General features: G+C 40.9%; 2 protein-coding genes across 4 annotated transcripts in view; one reads left to right on the top strand and one right to left on the bottom strand.

Moving 5' to 3' along the window:
- The first annotated feature begins 4,372 nt into the window (after positions 1-4,372).
- SERPINE3 (serpin family E member 3) lies at positions 4,373-22,638 on the top strand. The gene is made up of 8 exons (XM_075086272.1): positions 4,373-4,631; positions 8,438-8,671; positions 9,974-10,171; positions 13,082-13,280; positions 14,341-14,441; positions 17,640-17,726; positions 20,099-20,182; positions 22,598-22,638. The coding sequence occupies exons 1-8, from the start codon at positions 4,373-4,375 to the stop codon at positions 22,636-22,638; spliced, it is 1,203 nt and encodes a 400-aa protein (XP_074942373.1).
- Positions 22,639-24,000: 1,362 nt separating this feature from the next.
- The window catches only part of INTS6 (integrator complex subunit 6), a 46,770-nt gene continuing 44,252 nt past the window's right edge, over positions 24,001-26,518 (bottom strand). For all 3 annotated transcript variants that reach the window (XM_075086261.1, XM_075086271.1, XM_075086269.1), the window contains one exon: positions 24,001-24,581. In XM_075086261.1, coding sequence (XP_074942362.1) covers positions 24,488-24,581 — 94 coding nt within the window. In that variant the 3' untranslated portion in view covers positions 24,001-24,487. The remainder of the gene's footprint in view (positions 24,582-26,518) is intronic.

The raw sequence follows: 26,518 nt of genomic DNA, 5'->3' as shown, positions 1-26,518 counted from the left end.
CCATGCTGGCTGTGCCTTTCCCTCTGGTTTCTCATTTCAGTCCTGCGACTTCTAACTGCTTCCAGGGCTGAACAAGCTCCTCACCTTCCTCCCCAATGCCACCACCTTGGAGGCTCGACCCTGAGCCTGTTTTCCACAGTCAGGGAGCACCTCGTCCCCCAGAGGAGCCTCCCAGCCCATACTCCCCCAGCATCCCCCTATTTGCTCCAGGGCCCAAGTTGATGTCGATGGTTTGCATTCACACTCCTGTACATGAGAGCAGAATCTGGCCCATGAAGACCTTAAAGCTCTGGAGAAGAGCTGTCTCTGACCATTTCTCTGTCCCTTGTCTCTCCTTTCTACCCTTGCGTGTTTTTCACATCAGACATTGCAGAGCCACCTATGATGGCATCTGTCATTGCTGAGCTGTAGGGGATGCTTCAGCAATCTGTCCCCTTGCCCACCACGATGGTCACACAGGAGGACATCAAGGACCCGTACAGTAACAGCGCTGGCACACCACAGAGACAGACAAGATCTAATCCATCAGTGAAAGCAGCCACCACCTCCCGCTTCTCTCCAGCACTTCCCACCAGCTCTGCTCCCTGTTAGGGGCTTGCTCACACATCAGGAAGCTCTTGCTGTTTTCCTTCTCAAAAAGTGGTGGTTTTCTCTGCTCATTGAGGGGACAGAGAGGTTGGGCTCCCTCTGAAGCCCTCAGAGCTGCTCCTGTAGATGCCCAGAGGAGCTCCATGGAGGCACAGCACCATGTGCTCCAGCCTCCTACCTGCACACCGCTGTGCTGTATTTTCTCCAGACGTCCTCATTTTGTGCCTTTCCTCACTTCCCTCACGAGCAGTCTAAATTATCTCAATGTCAAGAAGCATTTCTCAAAATACAACTTCTACCTCTGCCCCTTTCTGTCTGTGAAGAGTTATCTTGGGGACCAATCAATTGCATTAATTTTTAAAAGCTTTTCCAGCGTTTTAAAAATAAAATGATTGCCAGCAAATTTATCAGTACTTTCCTCAGTACCTTGTGATGCATATCCAGATTAAGACTCGAAGAAAGATGTGATGCCTAAACTAGGACACAGGCAAGTTTAAAGACTAAAAAAAAAACCTAAAAAAGAGCCAGAAACTCCCTTTCTCCACATCAGCCCAATCCTAACACTTCTGTAGGTCCAGGACCCCTCTCTTTTTGACCTGGAATTTCTATAATTGGCTTATTTGGTTTGCAGCCCCTGGATTATGCCCCAAACTACCCTCACTTGGACAGCTCACCTCCTGGCTCCCCAGGCTCACTTGGCAAGCTGTTTTCAGACACACCCCCACGTGACACCAGCTTCTCCTCAGACACCTGGTTCTTAGCTTTGGATCCCACTTTTGGCAAGAGGAACTTAAAATTTAGGCTGCTAAACTGAAGGGGCATGAGATTTTTGGATCTGGTCTTGATCGTGATAAATGTTCATGCCCTCCCCCTAGTATTTTATAACTTGTTCTTTTACCACAGCTAGTTTTACTGACTTTTCCTTCTTTCTTACTCTGCTACCTTTTATCCTTCTAATCATTCACTAAGGGATTTTCTTTTTTATTCATTATATGTAAAACTCATTTCTTATTCCCTATGGCTGCTTTGAACGGCATTTATTCATTTTTAGTTTTCTTAAGTCCTCTCTCCTTGTCTACAAACATTGTTTTTGCTGCTAAGAATCCTCCACAGCTTTCCCTTCCTAAATCAGGTGCAGAGAGGGAGGATTTGAAACAAACACCCCAATTTCTACGTCCCCTTTGTGATGAGACATGAGCCAGAATGTTTTTTCTCCTCTTTCCCACAGAAACGATGCTGTCCTACATCACATTTATGCTGGGTCCAATTTTCAATTACGTCTTCCATAGATACTTTGCCCAAACCTGAATAGCAACATTGCCTTCGTTTTCTGCCAGGTGGGAATTAAATGTCAATTTTTGACAGTAATGTCTAAAGCCTTCAGAGATCCATATTCTTCTTCTAAATCGTAATAAATCCACAGGAGAATATCAGGCAGAGCACAGAGGAGATGTCTCATCAGGTCTGGTGCCTCTGGGAATACCACATCAAAGCCAGTACTGTGGCTTTGATGGTCACCCACTGATGACCAGAGTTAATTTATCCATCGACAGCTCTGAGCCCTGTGAGAAATCACTTGGTGGTCTCTGTTTCATTCCCTCTGAATATATGTCCAGTCCCGTGGATGCTATTAATGATAATTTCAGCAGAGAGGTCCTCATTTAGCAAAACCCTTAAACCCAAATATAATTTTCAGCTTGAGGGTCTCATTGAGATCCCTGGCAAAAGCTACATCCCTGCCTGTTGTACTAGACTGGCACTGGCCAAACTCTTGCTCTTCATCCATCCTAGCAGGTATGTGGTTGAAACCCCAGGATCCTGAGGCAGATCCCAGTGTCCATTCTGTCATCTTCTCAACAGAGCAGAAAGAGAGGAACAGCACAAACACAGACAAAGGGAGGCCCATTCCTTCATGCTCATTTGGGCCCTAATTCAATTGCGTGGCTGCTCTTTCCTGCTAAGAATGAAACAGTAGCACATAAACACTATTACTTGATTTTAATGACCTTTTTTCCCCTGTTTTCTCTCCCAGTTGCAACAGGAACATATGTTGTAAAATAGCTAAGTGTATATATAATGTCAAACTCCATGAAGATCAGTTAGCTGCCGTTTTACACACATTTTTAAGCCAAAATCTCACTTGCCGAAGGTGCCATTGTGAAGCTGTGAGGCTGAACCTGTGAATATGATGGGCAGGATTTGATCCTGTTACATGAAGAAAGCCACGAATAGCTGAAACTGCTTTTAAAGTGGTCACAACCACAGCTCTTCTGCTTCTGGTTCATTCAAAGTGACCCCTTCCTCATTCGATCTCCTTCAAGTGCACCACTTTGCCGTTTCTTTCCTCCTGGAAGCTAAAGAGTAAATTAAAATCTTGCTATTTGGGATGGCATTAAAAAAAAATAATGGCAAATAAAGACATTTTAATTGCATGGGATTTCTGAATAAAGTCTCAAAGTGGGGGAAAAAAATAGCTGTGTGCCTGGTACACAGAGAGCCCTTTCTCTTCCCCTTCGTGGTAGAGGAATCAATGGAATTCATATAAAAGAAGGAGGGGGGTGGGAAGAGATAGGAGATGCCTTGCTCGGTACCAGCAGGTCACAAGTCTCATGAGGCTTGAGCAGGGCTTGCAAGGAAGTTGCTGACTGTATCTCCATGTGTACCTTTTTGTTCCTTGCCTTGGATTTGCTGGTCAGTGGCATGCTGCTTTGCCTGGCTCTCCATAGAGCTTGTAGCCTACAGGAATTTGGACAGAGTGGTACAGACATCGCCGACAGAGAGTCTGATCACTGACTATCCCTTTAAATGCAGTCTCATGACTTAGTCTTTACTCCACTACCTATTAAAGAAGGAGACAAGACGTACATAGACAGCTTCCATTCAGACACCCAGAAGGACACAGAAAGGCAAGACAATTTAACAGAGCTAACTGTGAGTAAATACGAGGCATTAGAGGTACTCTCTAGAGCAAAGGGCATGGAGAAAGATTTGTAGGAAATCCTGACATGAAAGAAGGTGCAGTATTTTTAAAAATATACTTGCATACAATGTAAAAGATGAAATTTTGTAAAGAAAGCTATTCTGTCATTTTAGTATTATTCCTTTAAATATGAATCTAAGTGCCTCTTAATATAACGTTGACCAATGCTTGATTTCCCATAAAAATCTGAAGCAGTGATTTCGTGCTGCAGCCACTGGAGCCTTTTGCAAATACAACTTTTTTTCACCAGGATAAATTTCACAGAAGGAGTATCTGGGGGGGAAGGAATTTGAAGCCAGCCTTTTGCAAACTTGGATCTAAACCCCAGCCTGGAGACCCCAGTTGGGTACCCGCACTTCACGAGGGGTGGCCTTCCTTTTGGGAGCGCTGGATGCGACCCACTTTCTTCTGGGGACAGAAAGAAGCTGTGGGAGCTCAGCAGCACAGAGACTGCAATAAGGTGTCCCGTCATGCGTGCAGGAAGCTAACTTTTTCACTGAGGGCTCTGTGCCTCTGTAATGGCCAACCACCCCACATGGGTACAGCATTCTGCAAAACTCAGTTCCTGTTAGTCAACAGAATCATCAGCGTGTCCCCACATCTTTTTTTGTTTGTTTGTTTTATGAAAATAGCTACTGGGTAGACCTGGACAAGTATTTTAACAGTGATCATTACTATTGCAAGTGGTATCTTAACACTGATGGAAAGAGAAAGCTCCTCTGTCATCTATTGTTTTTCTAAACATATCCGTATTATTAATCACAGGTATGATTATCTGGCGGAGAGCGTTCCCAGCTCGCCTTCATGTTGCCCTTTTTCTTCTCTGCATTTATTCTGTCTGCTTGCTGCCTAACCAAAGGAAACTGCATCTCCTATGATGAGCTCAAAGAGCTAAAGACTGAATTTGCCATCAATCTCTACCGGCATGTATCTGAAACAGAGAACAGAACCAATCTGGTGGTCTCTCCAGCAAGTGTGGCTGTTTCTTTGGAGCTGCTGCAGTTTGGAGCTCAAGGAAATACCTTTACGGAGCTGCAGGATGCCCTAGGGTACAACATTCATGGTAATGTACTGCTTAAGAAAATAATTCTTTTCTTACATTTTGCAACAAATTCACAGCTCTAGTAAGGAAACAGCAATTGCACACATCATACAAAACTTCTGTCTTCTGTCTCACTGCAAGATGTAGCGTAGGACTGTTTTCTCCATCTTTGATAGCCAGGTATCAGCTGGACAAAGGAAACTCAAGGGAATATTTGATATGCGTGTTATTATTTCTCTTCTTTCTTGGCCAGTGCTTACTCTTTTACCTCACCAAAATGCAACTGTGTCTAGAAAAGCTACTTCCATGATCAGCAGAATTGCTCCTGGTTTCCCAGAGGTTCATCGTGTCCGTTGTGTCCTGGCCTCCCCTGTGTCCTCCGTGAGGAGGTGCCAGGCAGAGGACAGCCATTTTCTCTCCTATCCCATTAACAAAGTTTACAAAACCTATAGAAACTGAATTATCTTTAAACCTTTGCACTCTTTTCTAATGTTATTACAACTGGCCAAAAAGATGAAAAGTTATTAGGAGACTGGCAGAGAGAGATATACACTGACAGATGGATGGTGCAATTGCATCTTTCCCTGAAAGTAGGCTAAAATAAAACTCACTGGGAATCTGGAAGGGATATGGAAAAGGCAGATGTCTTAAAATCCAGCATTAAATCAGCTGAATTTAAGGATGCTGTTTTCATTTTAGCTCTGGATTATCCTACCATCTCACATCACACGTCAAAAACTATTTCACATTATGGGCACAATGTTTATGAAAAGCAGATGACTGCCTCATCTTCAAAATTTGCAGCTTACATACAAGAACTATGTATAGAGATGACACCGCTATTTCTCAGCATAAAATTTACTTTCAGTGTATGAACACTAAAGATAAAACCTACAGCAATTTCACCACCCTGTGCTGTAGCCTGCCTTAGTCACCGTTACCATTCTGTATGGCACCAATATTCAAAACCAACCCAGCAGTAAGAGCTAACTCTGGCTTGTATATACAGATACAGCTGCATGTACTGACACAAGGACAGCGCACCTATGTTATCAGCAGCTGATATAATGAAGGCTTGCCTGTAAGATTCCTGTTTCTGCAATTTCAGCGGGGTAATTTGAACGACACTAATTCATACAAGGATTATACCTTGCTTTGCACATCTGGTCATTAAGAAAGAACCTTAAGAATAATATTGCTCAGTGAAATCCAGGCACAGGCCTCCACGCAAAATGTAACAGTGCAGAGGTTGTTAATGACCTGCTAGCTCTGCTGCGCTGCCTTACTTCTTCTCATGTGGCACATCATATCAAGCAGACATTTCATCTCCATTTTAGTTGTCTGTGGCACAAGCCACATGAACTTTGGCTTTCAGTAATATTAATTCATGAATGTGAAAATAAAGTAGGATGGGATCTATTGCTATTGCTTATAACAGCACATTTCCAGTGACAGAGAAGGAAACCACTTCCTCAAATGTTTTAAGTCAAATAAAAAAATCAAATGCTTAGATCAAATTTCCTATCAGACGAGTAAAACCAAATTGCGTATATAAGCATACCTGATAAAATTCCTTTCCTCCATTAGATGTTTGCATTCATGTTTCTGTTAGTCTGTCTTAAATAATAATGAAAGATGTGATTAAAACTTTAGCAGGCTGAAAACAATGAAAACATTGATGGTTCAGTCACTATTCACGGAGAATCCGCTCTTACATGCACTTGTAATCTTCTTTTAATGTTTGGAAGATTTGTTCACCTTTATTCTAGTACTAAGAAAAACAGTGTATAAAGGGCTGTCTCTCTAGACAGCACAGACAAAATGACATACTTTAAAATTCTTTCTCCTTGCTGTTTTATTTTATCCATGGTAGAGTATTTTAAAGCAATTTTGAACTGTTTTCTGAGTAAGAATTCAGGACTTTGGTTAGCTAAGCACTTTGATATGACTGAAGTTACAAGCTCAGGATACCACACCTCACGCTAACATCTGCTTCCAATTTACCATCTTTGATTTCTCACATCCTCCAGAGAGCTTGCCAAATGCTCCCGCACTAATGCAAAACACACAAGAAAAGCACTTTACACCTCAGACCATGTGAGTTTTCTTGACATCTGTTCAAGGAGTTAAATATTTTATCCCTTAAAGAGTAATAGATCTAAATTTTAATACCACGCTTCCCATAGGTGATTAGTCTTCCTGCAGGTTATTAAAAGAGCAATATTAGGTCAGAAAACATGCACTGGATTCTCAGGTGGTAGAAATCGTGAGACGTGAAACTCTCCCTTTTACCCCATCAAGAATCTGAACCAATGTAGTAAAAGTCTCCTGATGACCTGGCTGTCAGCTGGAGGTTCTTGGCGATCCTGCCCTTGACTTGACGCTCAGCCTGGGACGGGTTGGTCCTGGCAGGATGGACTTCCCCAGTGAACGGCCCATGTCCCAGGCCCAGCCCTGCCCAGCCTGACTTCCAGCACTGCCTACACCCACAGGCAGATAAACTGGGTGATTCCTCCCTTAGCCTAAGGTCTCCCTTGAGTCAAAAAGATTTCCAGCCAGCCCATAACCGCAAGCCCAGCCATGCCCGTGAGGAGCCAGATACCTGTGAGCTGCTCAGGACATCCTGGGGTTTCAAGTCAGGGCAGAGGAGCACCTGAGCCAAGTACAGCAACCCAGAGAAGAAAGGGGCACAATACTGACTCCTCTTGGAAACGGCGGCCAGCAATTCATATACAACAGTGAGATGCCGAGTTTTCACACAGAATTTGGGACACTAGGTGTGGAAATCAGAAAGGTCCTGGTGGCCCTGGAGAGCCAAGATGCACTGATGTCTTGCTGAAGAAGGGCAGTACTCCAGACATTGCCCAGTCCTCATGGAATACTTATTTATATAAGGAGGAACCTGCTGAGAACATCTTAAAGGCAAGTAACAACCTCAACAAGACATATATAAGCTGCGTGTAGGCAAGTCTCCTTCAAAGCACAACAAGGGATATGGGAAAGGGGCTGAGCCATGAACACTGGAAGTTTGAGGACATTTGACGCAGAGTCCATAACATCATTCAGACTAAGTGCAAGTCCCAGGCCTCGGGAGGTCACCTCAGCATGAACCATCCCACCACAAACCATTACAGCAAGCAAGATGAAGACAGCCAGAAATGGCTGCTAAATCACCCTTCAGGGAAGCCTGCTAGAAACTTTGTGATTTTAAAAACACAAGACCCTCTAAGTTTGCAGGACTCATGTTCCCGTTGGGCCCACACCTCAACCCTGTGTCCATCACTGAAGCCACCACCATTGAACTACCATGAGCTCCCCAGGAACAGGAGACGGGGGCATTATTCCAATATTTTCATTAGTAGACAACAAACTAGAGAATACATTACTGAGTTTTTGAATGACACTGAGCTCGTAACCACTACAAGCATTTTGGAAGATCAGAATAGAATTTAAAAGAATCCTGGAAAACTGGAGAAATGTGTGAAGTGAGTAGGACACAATTCAGTAAGGAACAGGTGCAAAATACTACATCTATAAGGAATAATCAGCTGTTCAAATCAGGGAACAATGAACCAAAGAATAGTGTTTTTAGGAAATGGTCTGAGGGTTCTTACAAATTAAAAAATTAGTATCGAATGGGAAATATAATTGTACTTCAGAAAACAAAGCAGACATAGTTGTGAGTGCTTCAGTTGTTATAGTGCTTTAATTGTCACAGGACACCAGTGTCAGCACTGGAGTTGAGAGCTGCAGAACCCTGGTGCAATCTCTGCTTTCCTTAACCTCAACATGGTAATTGCAGTCTTTCCCTCTCTCTCGCCCGGCAGATCAAAGTGTGCAGGATTTCTTGCACACAGTGTATGAAGGAGCGACGGACTCCAGCCAAGGCACGGTGGTTCAGCTGGCATGCTCCTTCTTCGTGGATGCTGGCGTACAGCTCTCACCCCGCTTCACATCACGTGCCGCACGCTGGGCAAACAGCAGCCTGCAGCACACCAACTTTACTGACTCCAACAGAACCGCAGCCCAAATACAAGAATGGATCACGGGTAACCTTGGAGGTAACGTAACAACCCATGAGAATGATTGCACGTGAATTAAATGTAAAATAAGAGTAATGAGAGAAATCGCATTTAACCAAGTATAAAGCTTTTGCCACATTCCGTGTTGTCCAAACCACGGCTGAGAGCTGGGAAATCTAGTTCTTGTGCTGATGCTTATTTCTATCATGAGGAAAGAGCTAGAGTAAGCCTGCATCTGTGGGTATACGTTTGCAGTATCAAGCTGGTAACTGCTTGGCCTCATTCCTCTAATTTTTAAAATGGCAATCCTTTGCACTGTTTTCAGTTTTAATGAAGAGCAGCCAAATTCCCCAGGGTCTGAGTTTGCTGCATTGAATGTTTTCATACTGCTGTGGGGTACATGCAGGGCTGTAAGCTTAGCAGTCAGACGCCGAGTTTAAAAAGTCAAAATAGGAAATAAAAAGAATTTACTTTCCACGCAAGCAAGAAAAGTAATGAAACTAAATTCTGTGTTAATGAAAAAATAATTGAAAAAGCAAGTCCTTAGAAGCAGCAGAGCAAATCAATTCCTGATTTGCCCCATCAACTTAAGTTACATGAGTGTTAATTTGGCCATCACCACGTGAGGTGATGTTCAACACACACGTTAAAGCTACTATTGAAAAAGAAAATTCTACCCTTCTCAAATGAACTGTAATAAGTGATCCAGCTCCACGATAGAAAAGTATTGCTCTAGAAGCAGGTACTAAAATGGGAGTTCATATTGTGGTGCTCACATGCGTATCAATGAATTAGAAGTGGATCACACTTTCAAAAATCTTTGAGATACCCCAAGCAGGATCAGCTGAACTGCCAAGTAATTAGGAGAGGGGAAGAACTAGGATACGATCTTCAGTTGACTTAGTTACTTCATAAGGTGGTCTGTGATCATGAAACCATTTCATGGTGGATTTCTGCTGCTAACAATGAACCACACCAAGGTACGTGTGAGCACATTTAAGCTGGAAAACCAGTTAGGGCCAGGGCATGGTGCTGAGCACCGGGCTGCTGTCATCCATGTTGTTCAGCGAGTAGCATAGTCCCGGCACAGCTTTGGCCCTCAATATTGATCAGTTCGAGCTTGGTCCTGGGGAGAGCATGGACCAATGGGCAACTCGATGTGGTCCACGTACAGGTGGGGAGGGGAAGGGAGGAGGCTTAACAGTGCATTGTGAATTGTGCCCCTTGCCCTTAGGGACAGAGAGCAGTCCCAGCTTGCTTTATTTACTCACACAGAGCTGGCCTTTAGGCCTGGGTGAGTAGGATGGTGTATGCCCCCCTCCATGCTTCTTTTCCTTGCAGATGGAGGTGTGCATGGCATGCCATTGGAGAGCGCAGGGTCGCCGCTCAGCCAGGTCTCCCTGGTGAGCACCATGTACTTCAAAAGCATGTGGCAAAAGAAGTTTTCCTTTACGGATACCCAGATGTTGCCTTTTACCACGGCAGAGGGCTCAACCCTGAAAGTGTCCACAATGCATCACACAGCCGAAGTTAACTACGGTAACTGCTCTTGATCCAGATTTGCTCTATTGTACAACATGGAACCGTTTTATTTATTTAATTTTGACAGCTACTGCACTAAGTTATTTCCCCAGCTAGGAGAAGTCTCAGAAGAAATCCCATCAAATGAAGAGACCACCTGGGTGACCAAATTGACTCCTTATAATCCCAGGCAATCACAAAACATCCTGGGTTCAAAATGGTTCCTAAAATGTCTACTGTCCATGCACCATCCCTCCCTGATCAACACCTCCCAGCGCTCTATAACAACCTTGTCAGCTGTAAAAACAACTGAGGGTGTTAATTGACCTCACTGATGAGTGCAGAGTTTCCCTTCCCAAAACCCTACACCTCATCATCCTTGCTGTTGTGCAACATAAACTACCACATCAATTCATGATCTTTCAGCCCTAGTTGATTTTGTATCACCAGCTCACTGCAGGGGCTCTGCTACTTGATATATGTGGAGTAGCCTCACCCTTCATTTCTTTGTGAGCTATTCAGGTAAACAGGTTTCTTTGGACTAACACACACCTATTAGCTCAGAAACAGACCTTTTCTCTGAACTTTCTCTTTCAGTAGAGTGAGATAAAGAAATGAGAGGTCTAAAATGATGGAAGGCAGGGGGCTGCCAGTGCATACACAAGTGGACATCTCAGGTAAAGACCAGTGACCAGAAATTCAGCAGCTGAGCTGCTGACTGACCATATATTTGCTCCTGAGCCCTTGCAAACTTGATGTGGAATCTTTAGTTGTTCTTGTCCAGCCCAAACACAAGAACTCCATCCTAACATCCTTAAGCAGGTAGCTGAAGCATTAAACATTTGCACAGAAAAGGAAAGTTAGCAAAAATACTGGAATTACCTTTTCAGCCAGTCCAAAATGCGTGAGCTCTCTGCAGCTGGAGAGACTTTTGAGGAAAGCTGAAACGAAAAGGATCATTTAAAATTTGCTGATTGTCAGATTTGATAGGGCCAATTCAGTCTTTGTCACTAGAAATATTTCTAACAAATCAGTTTGAAATTAATACAAAAGATTGGTTCAGTACAACAAAACAGAGGCATGAGATAACTTTCCTTCATTACTAAATGATTGCAGCTGTTTCCCATCAGGATCCAAAATACAGAGCGAGAAAGACTAGCTGTGGCCTGTTACCGATCGCAGCATTACAACATTGTTTACCCTTTTAACATGGCCACCCAGAACAAATCAGTCTGGGGACAATTAACACTGCTTTAAGAAAATGTCAGCATTACAAATCCACAACATGCCTTTCGAACACTGCATCTATTTTATATATTTATTTTTCCAAGCAATTTGTTAACTATATTTGAATACTGATTTAGCATATATATAATATTTATGGGATGCTCAAAATCAGTTCAAGTAAAGAACACTAAATGTTCTGACCCAGTAATCTGAAGTCTTTGATTTTCTTTCTAGTTAACAAATAAGGGCTGAATAACCTTTGTACAGAATGTGCTGACTTCAAAATAGCAGCATGCTCACGAATTAAACCGCTCATGTCCAGTGCACTACACACGTAAATCTTCCCTTTTTGCCTGTCACAAACCAGAAGGTCTTTTCCCAGCAAACGATGCACGTGCTGGGAGGCGGTTTTAACAGCACAATTCCCTCTCCACGTTGCATGGCAGGAGGGCTAACCCCAGAGCCTAAAATTTAATCCAGCAGGATAATCAACACTTAATGAATTCTATCTAGTCCATAACAGCAAAACTAACAAATGTTGTACACTAAATATTTGAGACATCCTATAGCTATGTATTTACTGGCAAATATTTAGATATCATGAATATGAGCTACCTGTATTCTGTTATTATAACTCACGCTTTTTGAGTCAGGGGTATCTACCCTTGAAGATGCAACTACTCCAGCTGGGTGAAGACGGAGTAGATACAGTATTTTGGATGGCCTGCAGCAAAGGCAACAAGTCATTTGGTTGTGACTTGTATTTAACTCCTGGTCTGCTAACTATTGCTGAGTGCTACTGAAATGCTGTCTGTTGGATTAACAGAAGAAAAAATAAGAAACTAAAATTGTGATAATTGAATCTGTTCTACTGTACAACAGAGTCCATTGGAAACACCTGGATTAATTTTTCTTTGAAACATGGAACTAAAATGGTACTTTTAAATGGCTGCTACAAATTGTTGCATAACTAATTCTAAGTTTGGAAGCCCACCAGCTTTTACTTTGAGACTAGTTTTTATAACCTTCGCCTGATTTTGATAGGTCTTTGTGCCTAGATTTTCAAAAATAATAAATTTGGTGCTTAAATAAGCACAAATCTAACTATTGTTTAATGTGGTTATTTGTTTCTTGAAATAAGGTTAAAACTGATCTTTAAAGGTAGTAAAGATGGAAACGAGGCAAAGTAGGTTTCAGTTAATTAAATAGGACACTTCAGTTTGGTTTTGTTATTTCTATCAGTAGTGAATTTTTAGTGAAAGATACTAGAAAACTGTAAGCTTATTCAAAGAACATGCATTGCAGGAACAGTCACCATAACGTTACTGTCATTGCCTCAGTAATGTTTTTTAAACACTGAGCAAGGAGCACAGCTACTATATGAGAAAGTAATAAAATATCCCTGCTCTGTTGAGACAGTGGTTCAGGTACTATTACTGTCATTGGCATTTTCTGCCAAGATATATATATATATATCTCTCTATATCTATCTCAATCACACAATCAGCTCTGTTCAGATGAGCCACTGTTGAGAGTTAAGAGCAACCTGAGCTGGCTGCAAGAGCCCATGCGCTAGAGGCAACCCCTTATACCCCATCACTGCTCTTCTGAAACATCTGCTGACCCAGGCTTGAGTTGTGGGTTTTGGGGCTTTTTCCCCACTTGAATGTTGAAATAAGATCTATATTTGCCCTCCTACAGGCCAGTTCCAGACTGCAGCTCTGGAGGCTTTCAGCATGGTCGAGTTACCCTACCTGGGGGAGAAACTCAGCATGTTCCTAATGCTTCCCAGCCACAAAAGAACATCTTTGTCCCAGATTGAGTCTCACCTTTCTGCCAAAACCATAACCTTCTGGGCCAACAGCTTAAAAAGAATGAAGATGGATATTTTTCTACCTAGGTAAGCAACATTAATACTGCAAGATGGCTTCATTACTTCGGTTGTTAGAATTCTGTGTGAGTGCTGACACGAGCAATGTGTGAGACAGAATCAAATTAGTTATTTTCAGTTTTGTTATTCATCACGTGATCAGAAAAGCTCTAACCTTTTCTCAAGCCATGAAGAGGTGAGATGAGAATGCCAAAACTTTCTTGTATGCTCTGTACTGTTTTAAAAGCCAAGTATTTCAGTGATCGTGCAGCTTTTACTTAAAATTTGTTCGAGGTATAACAATCCTTTAAAGATCTAAAAAGAGAGAAATAATCCTGGCACTTTCCCGCACTCTGTTTTTTCTCTTTGCTTAAGGAAGGGTAAACATGTGACTTTTTTAAAAAATGCAACAGCTTGTTTTTACAACTTGCTGGTATGCTACAAAAGTACTCTAAAAAGAACTTGGGACCCCCACCAGTCACACCCATCTTTCTGTGCACAAAGCAAGTTTCAGCCATCCATTTTCCACATTAGCCGTTCGCTGTTGCTAGCAAACGCACACAGCCTGGAGGTATTTGCTGTCATCTAGTCAAATGAAATTGCATAGCAGAAGGAATCAGGTGCAGCAGGGCCTTTTGTGGCCATGCCTATTGTATGGATCAGCCTGGAAGGGCTTCCATACGTATCCCTTATAATACATTCCCCCCCTCAACAAAGCGCTAGAAAACAATTGGTATATTAGTATTCTTTTTCTCCAAGCTAATTTTTTGCAAATGTTTCAAAGGGCCCTTTGCTACAGCCAACAAGATTGTTAAAAAGAGGACACTTGGGAAATGCAGAGTTCATGTGTCAAGAAGACTGAAAGGCAGCCTGATTGCAATAGATAGGGGCGAGGGATTCCTTCTGCTAACATCTTCAGGTGAAGATGAGTTGCGTTTCTGCAAAGTACCCTTAATCAGACAGGAGGCATTCGGCTCATACAGAAATGGATGAAATGCAAAGGCCTGAAATAAACTGCATCTGTTCCACCTTTTGGCTCTATGAATCTACGAATCCAACATTTAAATAAAATCTATCATATTAATTTCAGGTTCAGTATTCAAAGCCTTTTTGACCTAAAGACAGTTTTTTCTGCCTTGGGAATTAGAGACGCATTTGATCCCATCACTGCTAATTTTAAAGGTATTTCAGGTAAGAGGCTTGACTGAATAAAAAATGATCACCGATGCAATAGTTGTAGACTCTGACATTTGAATGATCCAGTACGCCTGGGCCTTCTGAATTGACCGTACTTCTTCCTATGTGAAATGCTAAAACACAGTTCACACTCAACTGTGTTACTTTGTTACAGGTAACTGTATTTTGAGCTGTTGTGTCGTAGCAAAGAGGAATCTGAAAGGGACAGGGTTGGTTTTGTTCTTGCTTTATTTTACTTCCCCCCCCCCCCCCCCCCCATTCTTCCTTTAAGATTAAAACTGTGAAGAGAACATAGACCTAGAAAATGGTTATTTATTCAGAAATTTAGGATACTTCAGTAAAACTTGAATTCCTATTTGTGTTTTTAATAGTCATTTAACAGTTAGGGATGCTGGTCCAACAAGTCGGTATCCCAGCTCCTGACACCGCGAACAATATTGACCCAAACAGCATTTGGCATGTGCCCGTGCTATGTTGTCTTGCTAATCCAGTGACAAGTTACTAAATTACCAGTGCTGAAATACTAGTGTTACAATTGTAAACTGTCTTGGTTTTGGAAGTCTGAAATTACCCCGCTACTTGGAAAATTTTTATCCCTATTTGAAGTACTAAAATAAGCCAAAATATCTTTTTTTTTTTTTAATAACTACTTTCAGCAACACAAATTATTTCAACTCAGTCATTTCTCCTCATGGTAAAGACTCAGGGTAGTAGCTGCTCCCAGAGATGCAGAGGGTTCATGCAATTCTTGTGCATGTGAGTAAATAAAGGGAGATAACGACAAGAAATTCCTCTAATTTAGAAAAACCTGCTTTTACAGAAAGGTTGCTTTTCTGGGGCAAACCTCAGAAGGCACATTACTTATGGGGTTTTTATACCCCTTTTAAAATGGAACATAGCATTTTTTCATTGCAGCGGATATCTCAGACTGCAAAGAGATGCATGTTAAAAGTAATTTGTTACTATCCAATCATTTGTTAAAGCCTGCTGCTTTGTTTATTGCAAACATTAATATAGCAATAAAGTGCACAAGGATGCATTTTATAAAGTTAATGTCTATTTAAATAAGATAAATACTTTGAGGAAATGAATTCCACCATTAACAATCTCATTCAGCAGCTTCTTTGCTGTGCAACTCAGTGGCTTTCTGCTTCACGTCATATAGGGTAAGGCTTGTAGGATTATTTGATCCTGCCTGTGGCAGGGTTAAGGATTAAAGGATATGTTGAAGCCCTTCTCAGTTCTACTCTTACACTACTCAGTTATGTATCGTAATAGTAAGGTTATAGCTATGGTGGTCTAAGAGTTATCTGAGGCAGAGTTTATAAGGAAGATTTATCTTTTTTTTTAACCAATAGATACAGCTGGAAAAAGAACAGGTGAGTTTTCAGTTCCTCTTCCATATGAAGCCAAAGCCATAATCTTCAGAATATTTACCCTCAGACCACATTTCACAAAAAAATATGTTACATCATTTCAGACCTAGAATAGCTTCCTTATGTCTGAAAGCTCCCGGGTTTTTTTTCCTCCAAAATATGTTAGATTTATCTAATTTAAAAAATTCTGCCTCTCCCCAGTTTTGTCTCTCTTATATCCATACCAGACTTTTGACTGGAGAAAATTCAGATAGAAACAGATAAAACCCTCTTTTCATATTTCCGTGTATTCTCCTATATGTCAGACTCAATCCTCATACTCAGACAAGGAAGCAAAAGCCTCGCAACCTTCCCCACTATCTGCCCTCCACAGTCAGCTGGGGAGAAACAGACTTGTAACGCTTTGCTTCATGTTCTTCTGAAATTTATTTTTTACCAAGCTCCATTTCATGTCACAGTCCCATCACTTCTTCCTGAAGAGCGGTTTCTCTGCAGTTTCCTTTCCAACAGTTCCTTGATCCAGTGTTCATTCACTGTCTCCACTGTGTTAATTATTTTCTACTCTCACCATGTAACCTTGCTTTCAACCACAACCTGGGAGACCTCTCAAACTAGTAATTCCCATTCAGCATTCAGTCTGCTGTTGTCCATATAGTGGGGAAATAGTCATAAAGATGAAAGAATGGGTAAACACGGGTAGAAGTGAGGGAGAAGAGGGCATTTGCAATGGTGACTTAAAGCTCTGTCAAAAATCAAAGCGGCAGTCGAACATGTGCATTCCTACTCATGCTGGCAAGGGACCTGCCTCTTTCTCTCAGTAATGGAGAGATCCGAGACACCGCCTTCCCTAGACTGAAGTAGCCTAATATTGCTTTTCTTGTGTGTTATCTCACTTTAAAGATGTTCCTATATTGTGTTGGTGTTGAAGTGGTGCTCTTCTGTAGCCTGAGCCCAGCTCCCACCACTGGACATTGGTGGAAACAGGCCATACTGCCGCTGGATCCACCAGGAGAAATGTGAGGACACCTCGCAGCTCTTCCACGCTTACACCGATACACACAGTCAAAAATCTTGTCATTCCCCCTCCCCAAGACTAGAAAGCAGATCTGAATAATGGGAAGTCAATAGCAGAAATGCCTTTAAGGAGGAAAATATCCCAATGTTGTGTTCACAGTTGTGATCCTTTCCCAAGAACTTCTCTGCTTGTCTGAAAGCAGGATCCATGTTTCCTGTAGCAGTCGGAGGCACCTGGGCCGTCCAGCAAGCTGCACTCTGACAAAGGGCACGTTCAGGCAGATAGGTTCAAGAAACACGTGAACCTTTTAGCTAATTCTCCAAGTTGCCTGCACTTAAGGTGACGCTGGTCCAAAAGCCATGCAGTCATACTATCTCAGCTACATACTAAGTAGTCCGTAATATCAAGCTAGCTTAGACATTCAGACTGTCTACACTCATCCGTATTAGGCACACGCGTGAAAAATCAAGAGCTGAGTTGAAATTAGAGCTGAGGATGTTCTAACGTGGAAGCCAGATACAGAAAAAGCAATTGAAAGGCAGGTTTATACCGTGCTGTCTTTCCGAACATGATGTGGGAAAGGAGCCAGTGGAAGTAATTTACAACAGAAGAAAAGCTAATACTGTGACATATATTGTATTGGGTATACTGTCATTGAATGGGCTGCCTGGGTGAAATATCTAACAGTTATCTCATCCTTAGATTCTGGGGAAAAAAAGGTGTTTGAAATATAATTCAGAAAACAACTCTTAATTTCTGGTGGGTTTTTTTGTTTGGTTTTGTTTGTTGTTTTTTTCGCAGAGCAAGGTAGTCTTTATATTTCAGAAGCTATTCACAAAGCAGAGATTGAAGTAACAGAAGATGGTACAAAGGCATCAGGGGCTACAGGTAAATCAGATATACAAACTTTACTTTTCACTTCTGAAGATTATCACTACAGAAAGAACTAGTCTTTTATTTAAAAAAAATATAGTAGCATTTAAATATTAACCTAAATTTAAACTTCTAGATTTAACATGCTTCCATATTACCTTTGTAATTATTCATAAAACCTCTTAAAACTCTTCCCTTTCCACCTTTGATCTTAGACTAACATGTAAAGACTCAAGTGAAAACCAACTTTATTGGCCCAGGGAAAGTCTAGTCTAAGAAAACAGACCACTCTATTTTCTGTTGGTCAGATCTGTTTGCTCAGATCATAAAAGCAAAGAACCGAAAAAGGTTACTAGTGTTTTGTTCGCAGCTCCTGAACTGTTATGGGGTTTGTTTTGTGAAGATGATCCCTTTGGTAGCATTGAAGGTCACGACGGGGAAGTCTTGTTTTCATGACTATGAAGACAGGCTTGTTTCTTATGTAGTTTGAGGTGTGACCTTCGCGTGCAGCAGTTTCTGCTAACAGGTCATTTCCACGTGAGCAGCTGGGGCTGACTGAGAGAGGAGATTCAGGGTAGCATCTCAGCTATGGACTGTAGAGCCAATAAGTGACCTTCACAAGCTGAATGACATCTCAATAGAAATCCTTCATCACAGCTTACATAAAACAGGGGAATTAAAATTACTGAGCTGTGCAATCCCCCTTTTTCTTTTTTTTTTTGTCACATGAGCTTTGCCAAAGACAGTCCCTGCTTTGTTGTTTTCCTCTTGGAAGCCTCACACACTCCAGAGATGCTACAACCGTGAAAGACAGCAGCAGGCCTGGACCCCTGCGTGGACTACGTAGGCATTATTGCCACTTGCTTCTCTCTAGAAGCTGATCATGTCCTCAAGCTGTTCAAACATCAGCACAGCAGAAGCGCGATCGCTAACCACACCTTGCCTTTCTGCTTCCCTGGGCTGTGGCTGACTGTAGACATGCTCTATGCACACAGTGCAAATGCTGATGGTCCTTGACTGCAGATCAGGGCAAGATCTGGGTCTCTCCTATTTCTCCTGCTTGCCTGCCTTTCTTTCAGAGATAAATCCAGGGGGCACGTAGGGAGAGCACCACAGTGCATCTCACTGGCGTGCCCAGGACGCTGGGCTGCTCTGTGAGGTCACCTCCCCTCACTTCAGACATCCCATGGTCACGATGCCAAAAGGAACCTGAGCACACACCTGATTTGACGCAGTATCCTCCTACAGCAACTTTAAATAAGACACATGCTGTACATATGTGGATTTACAGTGAAAATTAACTAAGTTAACCTTTCTGCAGAACTGTAGTTTTAAATTTTATGACAATTTAATCTCTACTGGGGCATTAATATTTCTTGTAATTTTTCTGGTGTTTTCCATACAAAATAAAAGCTTTTAGGGGGCTTCAATTACATACCAAAGACTAAGGGTAATAGCAGTCAGACATCAGACCTTTATCCCATTGAAACCAATGCCATAACTTCCCTTAAGTCCAGTGAGGCCAAGCTAAGAAGCTGATTCTAAAAGGTATAATTATTTTTATTGTTTACTTTTAAAGCTCTGGATCCAGTCACACAGTGGCTTGAAAGCTAAAGTAGGCACTTTTTTTTAGGAGCAATGAAATAGTGCCACTCAAACTAGTTTTGCAGAGTCTTAAATTTTAATTCCATTGTTTTAACTGTTCATTATAAAATAATCCAAATGTGGGTTTTTTTACTTTTGGGGGGGGTGGCAATGTATTCTTCATACTATATAGCTACAAGGAAGAATTTATTCAAACAAGGTGTATTTTAAGAATAGCTGAGCCATCACAATACTTAAGGACTCTACATTTAATCTAATAATTAACCCATAACCAGAGAGGGGAAGGACAGTCATAAATTGAGATTGAGGATAACCAGGTTTTGTTGAGAGTTCTGACAGAGGAATAGCAGGATTTGTAGATATTTCTCTGCTGTTTGTCACCCACTTAGACAAGGGACTACATTTGTGCCTTGCTTATCTTTTTTACCAGAACAGCATAGCTGGAATTGGCTGATGGGTTTGGCAGTAGCATGGTACGACTTCAGCAGAGTTAGGGCTGTGATAACAAAAGTTACATTACCTTTGAAATCCAAAGCCAGACAGGCTCACTTCGGCAATGAAATACACAGGAATCGCCTTCACGCAGTCTCAGAACACTTGACTTGTTCATTCACCCAGACTGATTTCACTGTTGGATAAAATTGTTGTTTTATTCTTAAAGCAGAGGAGCAACTCAAAAACCTCGAAACTCAAGGTACTAAACATCAGACCTTGCAGGCACTGTACAGAAGATGGAACGAAAGTAGACACATTTTACTCATGTTTTCTTTGTTGCATTACAGCAATGGTATTACTAAAGAGATCTCGAGCGCCCATTTTCAGAGCAGACAGGCCTTTCACGTTTTTCCTGAGACACGCTAATACAGGTACGCATGCTCTGCATTTCAGTAGCAGAATCCTTCACAAGTAGCACTGAAATCAGTAACAAATTCTTTGTAAATAGCATGCCATTCTGCAGTCCAGGAAACTTCAACAACCATGGAAACAGTGGGTTTAAGGTTTTTAAAGCATGAAGAACAGTTTAATTTCTTTAAAAAAAAATGCATGATAGTCACAGAAGTCAGGGAAGCCAGATTAGCCTCTTCTGTGTACATGCAGTATGTGCTCAAAAAGATTCCTACCATAATTATAGGCACTAGAAATGCTTTACAGATCTTAAACGCCCCAGGATTAGGGACTGACCTCCACAGGGCAATTCAAATTACAGATGGGCTGGATCAGTTGGATTAATATCTGAAGTTAAAATAGAAACCTTTCCCTATAGATGAAACTTATTCAAGCCTACACAGACGGCACACAGGAAACAGACTTCTGTCTGCAGCCACCAGGACTCCAGGGCCTGAAATTCCCTGTATTAACTCCACCTCAGCAGTTTCTAGGGGGATAGCTCAGAAATTCTGAAGACCACAATCGTTTGCCCAGCTACAGCTCAGAATAAGCAGAAGCAAGTTTCTCCTCCCTCTTATCTTGAATACCAACACCTTCGAGGAATTAGTTTTACACATCTGGACTCTTCGCTACTTAGTATCCTCACAAGACATTCAGGTTATCAGAAGCCATGGATACTCACTGTAGGTAGCCAGGTAATTTAGCTCTGCAAAAAGCGTAATTTGTATCTTCATTTTTTCAAGGAACTTCCAAAAAAAAAAAAAGCATGTTTCTTTTGGAACCAGTAACTCCCCCAGCCCCCAAAACAATCAAAATCGCAGAGCATTTTCTGAAAGAGTGAAGCATCACAGTGCTCCTTTGGCTTCAGTATTAGACCATGTGTCTCATTTCAGACATCTGATCACGTAAGTTACTATGCCAAAGGAAAACACCATATAGATTGCTGGCAATAATGAAGAATTGCATTATGCACCATTCAGCAGGTGTTTGCTCCTCCAAAGCATCAGGCCATCTCCAACAACTCTTACCATTCTTAGCAATGCAGTAAATTTGCACCTTAATTATTTTCCTAAAAATCCTTCAAACCACCAAAGTTTGTCTCATAACCGGGGTCACTTCCATTTAGATTTCAAGGAAACATATAGCCATTTATAGGGTTCAGTAAAACACTGAGGCCTGGCAAGACGACCAAAGAGAATAATTCTCCTCATCTGCTTCCAAGCAACACACTGCTTTTTTAGTCGGTGAATACCCAGGTAGGTAAAACTCTGCTTTAAAAACCTGAATCTTACATCTTGACCAAAATGCAAACACATCTTTAAGGAAAAAAGCATTACCTTGGTGAGGGTTATTTGAAATATGCTTTAGCAATCAGTACCATTCAGTGAATATTTTTTTACTTGGCAAATGCAGAATTAAAAACAAACAAAAATAAGGCACTAAAAGCTGACCTATGAAACCCGAGCCACAGACTCTTCAGAATTAAGAACAAACTGATTTCTGTGAATAAAATAGCTCAGTTTACAGTATATAAATTACATAAATATGAAGATCAGATTGTAAAACAGGATTTTTATATGTAGCTTAACAAAATATACCCCTTCCAATCAACTCGAAATCAGAAGTACATTTCTGTGATTTAAGCTTTTCAGTTTTCACTTTTTGCATTAAAAACAGTCATTTTGTGTGTTCAGACTTAGTGACTGAAGTTGTTCAGGTATGAAAAGGGGAAAGGGTAAACAAGAGTTGCTTTTAATGCATTTTATTAACCTAACTAGAGGTACTTAAACCTTGCTATCCCCATAAAGTCACAATGAATCTATGTAGACCAAAAGTCTTCATTGCATCGGTCTTCTAGTAGCAGCAGAAATATTTTGCAAGACTTAAAATAGCATAGTTCTGCCTGAAATAAAAAAAAAACCAAACTTTTTCAATTAAATCTGACTTTCAAGTTTGAACATACTGCCTTTGAAGGACAGGCAAGGTAACAGCAATACAAACAACTGAACCACAAACTCAAAGAATCTGAGGCAGTGATTTCATTCAAGGATTGTAATGATCTCTTCTGTAACTACAGCATCAACACAAAGGAATGAATTTAGGCTCTGTTTTGCTCAGTTCAAAAGTGATTCTTTAGCCAATGGTTTGGGTAAGTTTCAGGTTTGGGCAAATATCTGATTTGCGTTACCAACTATTTGGAAAGGCCTTTTTGTTTTTAATACAGAAATATTCAAATTATTCTAAGGTAAGTGTGCAATTACAGCCGATTTTTCCATACAAGCAACTAATGATCACAAATCTGCTGGTTCCGTGCTTAATTTATGTATTTAAACTGTATTACACTTTGAAAATGTGGTCCCAAACTGAAATAATGTTAATATTTTCATTTACAGGTTCCGTACTCTTTATAGGAAGAGTTACAAATCCTTCATAAAAAACACTAGACAGTCTTCTGTTCCTCCCATCATGAGCTTTCCTTCAATGAAATTAAAGGCTACATTATATGTATTTATTAAAACACTGTTTTAAACCATATCACTTTTGCAAGAGTGAGGAAGTCCTCACTCTTCCAGTAGTGTATGTACTATTGGAAAGTTACAGCTGCCTAGGAACCGTTAGCACCACAACTACAGCAAAGACAGTAAGCATATAACCATTTCAGGAAAAAACCAGAGATTTTGCCACTTAAATATTTCAGAGTGTGGGCAAACAGCTTCTGCTTAACTTCTTCATCGAAGTTAAAGTCAGCTTGACTGCTGCCGAGTATGTAGGTTGTCTGAAAGAAAGCATCCCACAAGGAAACTGTGGTATATGTTATTTTTGAAGCACAACTTCATTTCCCTGTCCTCAAGTCAAAAACTTGAGAACAAAAATTGAAGTTCAATCTGGTCCTAGACTTAGATATAATCCAGCTGAGGTAGTAACAAGCAAGAAGCAAAATGCTGTGAAAAGGAAATCAAGTTGAGAGGCTGTTTCAAAACTGACAAATAGGAAGCAGAAATACCCACTCATTGACCAAACTATTGCCAAAAGAGGTAGCGTACTACCTTTACTACCTTATTTTACTTTTTTTTTTAAATTAACACAGCGTAGAATGGACATTCCTGAAGAGCACTGAATGAGGCTAAAAACATCTAGAAAAATGCTTTTTTCAGCATCCTGACAAAAGTTGGGATACAGTGAGCGTTTTAGTACACGATTCAGCAACTCATGGCACAAGCATCAGAAACCAGGCCCCATGAAGATTCTGGGTGAACACTGCAAACCACTGACACCTAGGAAAAGCATCAGAGGGGAGCTGCTCCCGCTGAATCAAACAAAGCTTGCCAGGAGTTCGGAGCGTCTAGCACAGATGAAAGACATGCACAATAAAGCATTCAGTGGTATTTTGTGTCCAAACAGCAGCACCTTCTAGCTGTTCCTGTAAACATGTAAACTTCGGACACAGAAAAACTCTGTGCAGTATTCCTCAAAGGCTACCTACCCCTGCTTTACTACATTGTATCGCCATAAAACTGCGGGTTTTGTCATTGCTGTGGGTGTGGATACAGTACCTCAGTTTGTTGAGCTAGTCACCGAGTAGCAAAGCCCAAAGGACACAAGGCCACAGGGTATCATCCTATCGTAACTGCGATTCAGCATTAGCTTCCTTTCACTCGTTCTCCAATTAAGAGCAGAATATCCAGTGAGACAAAACTGCTGTTCATTCTTTAACACTGATACTAGAACATGGAAGCTCTGGAAAGGGAAGGCCAAGTGAACCATATTCCAATAAAAACTGTACTCAATCCTACACAAAGATTAAAATAGAGTTTTTATTGATGGAATAACAAAAGTGCTTTTCTTAAATATTTTTCAAAATACATTTATACAACTTACAATAATATATCCAAAATAACTGTATATACAAAACATTACCTTGTTTAATGTATGTGCTTTTTTCTTTTGAAAATTACAAAGCAACTTTTTGGCAAAGGTCAGCCTTAAGAGGTGACAGTTTTGAAGGTTGGATTAAGAAAAATAGAACCTGAGGGAAAGTGACACTTAAGTCCATGACAAGCAAGAAGTTCTCCATTTAGTTAAATAAAAATGTTTTTGTGATTTTTCACATTACAAAAATAACAGAAGAAAAAAAAAAGATGATGGATACTTTTCGCATCATTTTATAAAGCAGCTTCTCATTCTTTCAGGTATAGGAACTTGAGATAAGAGTGCATGTCAAAAATGAATGCAAGTAAGGACAGCAGTGCCCTGCTGTGGCTTTCTCTTGTGTGCAGTGTTTCTTAGCTGCTGTTGATATGGTTGACCTGACTGGATCTGCGATGGATTTCTTCCAGAAAACTCTCAAGCTGTTCTATCAGCATTCGTTTTTTAAACCTGTATTTAAAACAAAGCATAATAATGGATGCACACAGTAATACATGAAACATTGTTCACAAAACTTTTACTGAACCCTGGAAACTTCAGTTATTATTTTAGGTTCAGTGCGTGATGAGGTTATAGATACCTCATACGTGTAGATGTTGTCTCCTCAAGTTCCTTTCCATTTAATGAGAGAATACAAAACTATGCTTACAGCAGTCTACTCTAGCACGTTGTTGAACATTTCTCAGCCCTCAGAAAGCCAGGAAAAGGAGAGTTAAGTGTTTACTGCTTCCAGAAGTAAAATTCTAAAGTACAGAAATAAAACATATGCCAGAAGAATTATAATCCTAAAGCTGGCAACAGCTTTTAGGGATTATTTGCACACCTTCAGGGTGCATTCACAGAAGTTTAAGTGAAGTTCGTACTGGTGAAGGAATTATACAGTGCACAGCAGATTTCCTGACAAGAAAATACAAATTAGAAGTTTGAGAAAGAAATTAAAGAATACACAGATGTAAATCCATACCTGGAGTCTCTGCAGTTTTATTCCACACCAGTTACATAAATTTAAACAGCAGACCATTTTGTCTCCTTTGCTTATGGCCCTGCCTCAGCACGCACACAGCTCCTTGCTGTTTCCAGCTAGCCCTTCCCCTTACAACATTTCTGCATCTGAGAAGCCACTTCTGACTGGTGCTTTGGCAGCCGTACACATACTCAAAGATAAGCAGCAATAAAAATATCACCCACTTTCTCAACTCAGTATTATTCTGAACTATAACACTGAGTTCCCAGAAAGGTTGGACTAGGTGATCCCCCAGGTTCCTTCCAACCTAAGATTCTGTGATTCAGTGATTCTATGACCTTATTAAACCTTGGCAAAAGCCTCTAGTCCTGGCCAGGCCTCCGAGCCCATGTTCTTGCCTCACAGAAGCATGGCATCTGCCCTAATTCCCAGACCACAGACCTCCCTACAATCCCAGCTTAACTATGGGGAAACAAGGTCCCATTCCCAATCACTTACTACCTTGTTGAACACCCATGCTCTGGGCCCTTACACATCCTTCTCATCACAGTTCTCAGTAACCCCACAGAAGCCCCACACTTCCAGTACTGCTTCCCCACCATTCTTCCTCATTACTTGCACAACTGCTCCCTGCTTGTTGAAAAGTATTAACCTGGGAAATAGGTAACTATTCATTCTCATTCCCTCTAGTAAAAGCAAAATTATTTAAGCTAATAGCAAAGTGCTTTAATATAACCTAGTGAAAATTTAACACGCTTATATTCTGTGCAAGTGGCCGGGCAATGTTATTTTCCAGAATACCTTCAAGCCCCTCTGAAACAGCTGTACAAGTTAACATCAGACATTTCCCAGAAACTCAAAACCTGGTGGAAGGTGGAGAAAAAACACATTGCTAACTATTCTCACATTACTGTTGGCACAAGAATTCAGGTTTACAGTGCACCATGTCCAGCCCTCAGTACATGTCACTGCAAGTTCTATTCCAAATGCTGAACCCTACAGCAAGCAATATTTTTTTCCTCAAGGCAACGGAAGAAATTTACCTTAACTAATATTGTAATTAACAGAATTAAGCGTTGACTCTAAGTCAGCTCTTCATTCTGCTAGGAAAATTAGTACCCTTAATAATAAAACTTCCTTGAGTAGTTCTAACTATTGAGCATAAATTGTCATTATTATTTTGAAATTGGTTGTATTAATTCTTGCCAGCACTTTTATCACAAGTAGGTATTGCTCAGCATTTTGTTGGGGTACACCTTGGGTTTTTCTGTGTGTATTAGTAGCTTAAAGCTCTTAGTTTGAAGCATAAAAGGGTATTGAATTTCTCATACTAAGAGGTTGGTTGATTTGGAGAATTTTGATCCATATTTTTGTCAACTTTTGCTCTAGACTACTTAGCACAGAACAAAAATAACACACTTAT

This window comes from Phalacrocorax aristotelis, chromosome 1 (genome assembly GCF_949628215.1).
Source record: "Phalacrocorax aristotelis chromosome 1, bGulAri2.1, whole genome shotgun sequence".
Classification (NCBI taxonomy): Eukaryota; Metazoa; Chordata; class Aves; order Suliformes; family Phalacrocoracidae; genus Phalacrocorax; species Phalacrocorax aristotelis.
The sequence above is the reverse complement of the archived record's forward strand: the minus strand, read 5'-3'. Positions and strand labels throughout refer to the sequence as shown.

Excerpts from the sequence above, each read along its gene's own strand:
- SERPINE3 (XM_075086272.1), top strand. The coding sequence starts at position 4,373 with ATGTTGCCCTTTTTCTTCTCTGCATTTATTCTGTCTGCTTGCTGCCTA. Across the intron at positions 4,632-8,437 it reads CCTAGGGTACAACATTCATG|ATCAAAGTGTGCAGGATTTC; the intron begins GTAATGTACTGC and ends CTCGCCCGGCAG. Across the intron at positions 8,672-9,973 it reads GATCACGGGTAACCTTGGAG|ATGGAGGTGTGCATGGCATG; the intron begins GTAACGTAACAA and ends TTTTCCTTGCAG.